Source organism: Mandrillus leucophaeus, unplaced genomic scaffold (genome assembly GCF_000951045.1).
Source record: "Mandrillus leucophaeus isolate KB7577 unplaced genomic scaffold, Mleu.le_1.0 Scaffold205, whole genome shotgun sequence".
Classification (NCBI taxonomy): Eukaryota; Metazoa; Chordata; class Mammalia; order Primates; family Cercopithecidae; genus Mandrillus; species Mandrillus leucophaeus.
In genome coordinates, this window is record NW_012102088.1 from 1,316,052 (window position 1) to 1,321,835 (window position 5,784).

Consider the following 5,784-nt stretch of genomic DNA (forward strand, 5'->3'; position numbering starts at 1 on the left):
ATGGTCTCGATCTCCTGACCTCGTGATCCGCCCGTCTCGGCCTCCCAAAGTGCTGGGATTACAGGCTTGAGCCACCGCGCCCGGCCTTGTTTTTTAAGAGATGGGATCTTGCTCTCTTGCCCAGGATGAAGTCCAGTGGTATGATCATGGCTTACAGCAACCTCGACCTTCTGGGCTCAGGTGATCCTCCTGCCTCAGCCTCCTCAGTAGCTGAAACTACAGGTGTGTGTCACCATGCCCAGCTAGTTTTTTTATTATTTTTTGTAGAAACAAGGTCTCATCATTTTGCCCAGGCATGTCTTGAACTCCTGGGCTCAAGGAGTCCTCCCGCCTCAGTTGTCCAAAATGTTGAGATTACAGGCATGAAGCCTTGTGCCTGGCTAAGAATCCATTTATTTGCATTTTTCAGCTTCTAGAGGCACCCACATCCTTGGCTATGGCCTTGTCCATCTTCACAGTCAGCAAGCCCTGGTCAAGTCACACATCATATTCACTCTGACTCTGACCCTTCTGCCTCTTTTCCCCATTTAAGGACCCTTGTGATTACACGGGTCCACCCGGATAATCCAGTGTAATTTCTGTATCTTAATGTTAGCTGATTAGCAACCTTAATTCCTCCCTGCCATGTAATTGGAAACATACAGGTTCTAGGGTTAGGATGTGGGCATTTTGGGAAGCCACTATTCTGCCATTCACTCCTGGCTTAACTTTTTTTTTTTTTAACTGAACTTTTCACTGAAACATAACAATATGGGGAAGGTGCCCACATCACAGCTCTCGGCCACTGTGGGGTCAGGGTAGGGGCAGCAGGCACCCAGGTCATTGCTGTGTAGACAGGGCTGGGTACCAGAGCAAAAAGAGAGTCCTGCCAGGAAGGAGGAAGAGAGAGTGCATTTGTTCATTCATTAAGCATGTATATTGAGCTCTTGCTGTGGGCTATAGATACAGTGGTAAGCAAGGTGGACAGAAACCCCTACCCTCAAGGGGTTCCCAGTTAGTGAAATGGACGAAATCAAAGTACTCTAATACACCATGGGTCATTTATCTTCCTCTTAGTGATGCACGTTGCAGCTATTCCTGTTTGTGGGGAGCAGATAGGTTCCTTTACATCTAGAGTGAGGTGGTACAACAGCATATGCTGTCAGAAAGAAGCTGGGTGTCAGCCAACTTTCTCCATGCAGCACCGTTTTCTCTGTTGCCACCTGGCATCGTGGAGGCCACTATAGCTGGGGCCTGGGTGCCACACTTTTCCTTCCAAGTCCAGTCCCTCTGTAGTGCTCTCTCCTGGGCATCCCCTTTGCACCCACCTCTGTGCCCCCCTCACAGACTCCATTCATATTTCTTGTGCCAACTGTTTTTTTGCTCCCTCTCCTCTTCCTTTCCTTATTCTGTTCTTTCCACTTCCTTTCCTTATTCCTTATTTTCCTTTTCCTTATTCTGTGTTTCCCTCTCTTCCTTTCCTGATTTGCAAAACTATATTTTTAAATGGTCAAAGCCACTTGAACCTTGAACCTTTCAAAATCACTAGTTTTATCCTTCCTCTTCCCATCTCACCACAAACTTTTGCCCTGGAACAGAGATTAAGGGACATTTCCAGTTTTTGCTTCTTTCAGACTTGGAAACTAGACCCAAAGTCAAACTGTCAGTTCTAAAACAAGGCATCTCTGAAGAAATATCCAACAGCGTCATCTTGGTAGAAAGATTCCTGTGGGATAGTCCATGGTACTGCAGGGGTGAGGACACTGAGGGCCACTGGGAATGGAGTTGTGAAAGCCTGGAGAGCCTGGCAGTGCCGGCGGCCTTCACGCCTGTGAAGACGCCTGTTCAGGAGCAGTGGCAGAGGAATGGGTTTGGGGAAAATGTAAGCCTGAACCCTGATCTCCCACATCAACCAATGACTCCTGAAAAACAAGGCCCCCACATGTGGGGAACACGTGGAAAAAGGGAGAAGCCAGACCTAAATGTTCTACAGAAAACGTGTGTAAAAGAGAAACCCTACAAATGTCAGGAATGCAGAAAGGCCTTTAGTCACAGCTCAGCACTTATCGAACACCACCGGACACACACAGGAGAGAGACCTTACGAATGTCACGAATGTGGAAAAGGCTTCCGGAACAGCTCGGCACTTACCAAACACCAGAGAATCCACACTGGGGAGAAACCCTATAAATGCACTCAGTGTGGGAGGACCTTCAACCAAATTGCCCCACTGATCCAGCACCAGAGAACTCACACAGGCGAGAAGCCCTATGAGTGCAGCGAATGTGGGAAATCCTTCAGTTTTAGGTCCTCCTTCAGCCAGCACGAGCGAACTCACACAGGCGAGAAGCCCTATGAGTGCAGCGAGTGCGGGAAAGCCTTCCGGCAAAGCATCCACCTCACCCAGCATCTGCGAATCCACACTGGGGAGAAACCCTATCAGTGTGGTGAGTGTGGCAAGGCCTTCAGCCACAGCTCGTCCTTGACCAAACACCAGCGAATCCACACAGGGGAGAAGCCCTACGAGTGCCATGAGTGTGGAAAAGCCTTCACCCAGATCACCCCACTGATTCAGCACCAGAGGACCCACACAGGAGAAAAGCCCTATGAGTGCAGTGAGTGTGGGAAAGCCTTCAGCCAGAGCACACTCCTGACCGAGCATCGGAGGATTCACACAGGAGAGAAGCCCTACGGATGCAACGAGTGTGGGAAAACCTTCAGCCACAGCTCCTCGCTCAGCCAGCATGAGCGGACGCACACAGGAGAGAAGCCCTATGAGTGCAGTCAGTGTGGGAAGGCCTTCCGGCAGAGCACACACCTCACTCAACACCAGCGAATCCACACGGGGGAGAAGCCCTATGAATGCAATGACTGTGGCAAGGCATTCAGCCACAGCTCATCCCTCACCAAACATCAGCGAATCCACACTGGGGAGAAGCCCTATGAATGCAACCAGTGTGGCAGAGCCTTCAGCCAGCTTGCTCCCCTCATTCAGCATCAGAGGATCCACACAGGAGAGAAACCCTATGAATGTAACCAGTGTGGCAGAGCCTTCAGCCAGAGCTCCCTTCTCATCGAACACCAGAGGATTCACACCAAGGAAAAGCCCTATGGGTGCAATGAGTGTGGGAAATCCTTCAGCCACAGCTCCTCGCTCAGCCAGCATGAAAGGACGCACACTGGGGAAAAGCCCTATGAGTGTCACGATTGCGGAAAGTCCTTTAGGCAGAGCACCCACCTCACTCAGCACCGGAGGATCCACACAGGAGAGAAGCCGTATGCGTGCAGGGACTGTGGAAAGGCCTTTACACACAGCTCCTCCCTTACCAAGCACCAGAGAACTCACACTGGATAAACCCATTCCACATGTGCTGGGGACATAAGAAGACCTTAAGCCATAGCTCATCCCTTTGCAGATTTGACCCAATCATACACATGAGAAATGTATATTCATACACAAGCCTTTTCACACAGCACTTCCCTCAGACACCCTCAGAGAGTTCACACTGATGGGAAATGACCATAGGACCACCAAGCTCTAGGTCGTCCATCCCTGCATCCAAATCGTAGGGAAATGTGGAGATAATCAGCATTCAGGACCTTCACCCTCAAATGCCCATTAGTGCTACGTTATAGAACCTACAAAAAAGAAATGGAACAAGTGTAGTGGATTCAGGGAAAGCTTTTGTCCAAGGATTCACCATATTCCAAACCAGAGATGTTCAGATTGGTGAGAAACCCAACAAATGCCTTTCATATGTACAAGAACCAAATGAAGTCAGAATTTGCCATTGTTGCACATCACGTTTTGTAGGGGGAAAGTGCTTATGAATGGTGCAGGTTGACTCTGATATTCCCAAATGACAATATGGCAGAGTGTTCCAGAAATGAGAGTGGCATCTTTATGGAATCACTATGGATACTGACTGTCTCAGTAAAAAGCTGTCTGGTTTGTGTGTATATTGTTTGATCAGGGTACATGCCAGCCAGTCACCGACTGGAATTCCATATGACAAAGTATCAGTGTACTATAGACAGGTTTTTAGTTATCCCTGCATTATTTTTGCAATTAATCTTTATATGCAGTGAGATTGAAAAGCTTTGTATGGGAAAACTTAAAATGTAAAGTTGCTTCCATAGAGTCTCACTGATTCTGAGACGGCTTTTGCTACTCTGTTCTCCCTCTACATTTCTCTGCAGAACTCGCGTTAGAACACACAGGTATTTGTTTTACAAAAAGGAAGATTTTTCCTTTGTTAAACCATCATCTTACAAGCAATAGCAAATTCGTGTTAGAAACTTCTGTTTTGCAAGATTCATCTTTTTTGGGAAATGTTCAAGTTAATCCTCTCAAACTGCTTTTTCATTGTTTTCATACAATTTAACATTTTGTTAAAGCCTAAGTCCACAAATAGCAGTCTTTCTGACAACTATAACCTTTAAATGGTGACTTGCTGCCCTCATTAGAAATTGCATTGGCTGGCCGGGCGCGGTGGCTCACGCCTGTAATCCCAGCACTTTGGGAGGCTGAGGCAGGAGGATCACCTGAGGTCGGGAGTTCGAGACCAGCCTGACCAACATGGAGAAACCCCATCTCTACTAAAAATACAAAATTAGCCGGGCATGGTGGCATATGCCTGTAATCCCAGCTACTTGGAAGGCTGAGGCAGAAGAATCGCTTGAACCCGGGAGATGGAGGTTGTGTTGAGCTGAGATTGCACTCCAGCCTGGGCAACAAGGGTGAAACTCCATCTCAAAAAAAAACAGAAAAGAAATTGCATTGGCTGCTTTTGGTTATCAGCTGTCAGTTGTGGTTACATCCATCAATTTGATTTTTCTAATCCCAATGCTGGGATATAAATTTCCAGTTACTTGAAATTTCTCTCTTGGGGAAACCATGTTGCAGACAGTCTTCCAATATTGCTTCACAGTATGATTGTGGAGTGCCTCTTGGGATAAATGCCTTTGTCATTTACAAGCCACTGGAGAGCCGGACGTGGCTACACCTGCCTCTAGTCCCAGCTGCTTGGGAGGTTGAGGCAGGAGGATGACTTGAACCCAGGAGTTCTGGGCTGTAGTGTGCTCTGCTGATTGGGTGTCCACACTAAGTTCGGCGTCAATATGATGACCTCCAGGTTGCCTATGTAGGGGTGAACCAGAGCAGGTCAAAACTCCCATGCTGGTAGGGCTCACACTTGTAATCCTAGTACTTTGGGAGGCTAAGGCAGGCAGATCACCTGAGGTCAGGAGTTCGGGACCAGCCTGACCAACATGGTGAAACCCCATCTCTACTAAAAATACAAAATTAGCTGGGCACGGCAGTGCATGCTTGTAATTTCAGCTACTTGGGAGGCTGAAGCAGGAGAATCACTTGAACCTGGGAGGTGGAGGTTGCAGTGAGCCTAGATTGTGCCAATGTACTCCAGCCTAGGTGACAAGAGTGAAACTCAACCTCAAAAAAGAAAAAAAAAACCTCCCATGCTGATCATTAGTGGGATCATGCCTGTGAATAGCCACTGTGCTCCAGCCTGGACAACACAGCGAGACACCATCTCTACAAAAAATTTAAAAGCTAACCAGGCGTGGTGGCACATGCCTGTAGTCCCAGCTACTCAGGAGGCTGAGGTGGGACAGATCGTTTGAGCCCATGAGGTTGAAGCTATAGCCTTGGTGACAGAGCAAAACCCTACCTCAAAAAAAAAAAAAAGACCGGGCACGGTGGCTCACGCCTGTAATCCCAGCACTTTGGGAGGCCAAGGCGGGAGGATCACGAGGTCAGGAGATTGAGACCATCCTGGCTAACAC

General features: G+C 48.1%; 1 protein-coding gene across 4 annotated transcripts in view; it reads left to right on the forward strand.

The window, feature by feature from the left end:
- Positions 1-4,282, forward strand: part of ZNF135 (zinc finger protein 135) — a 15,591-nt gene extending 11,309 nt beyond the window's left edge. For 2 of the 4 annotated variants that reach the window (XM_011979722.1, XM_011979723.1), the window contains one exon: positions 1,578-4,282. In XM_011979722.1, the coding sequence (XP_011835112.1) occupies positions 1,578-3,334 (1,757 nt within the window). In that variant the 3' untranslated portion in view covers positions 3,335-4,282. The remainder of the gene's footprint in view (positions 1-1,577) is intronic. The other 2 variants (XM_011979725.1, XM_011979724.1) reach the window with 2 other exon arrangements.
- The last annotated feature ends 1,502 nt before the right edge of the window (positions 4,283-5,784 follow it).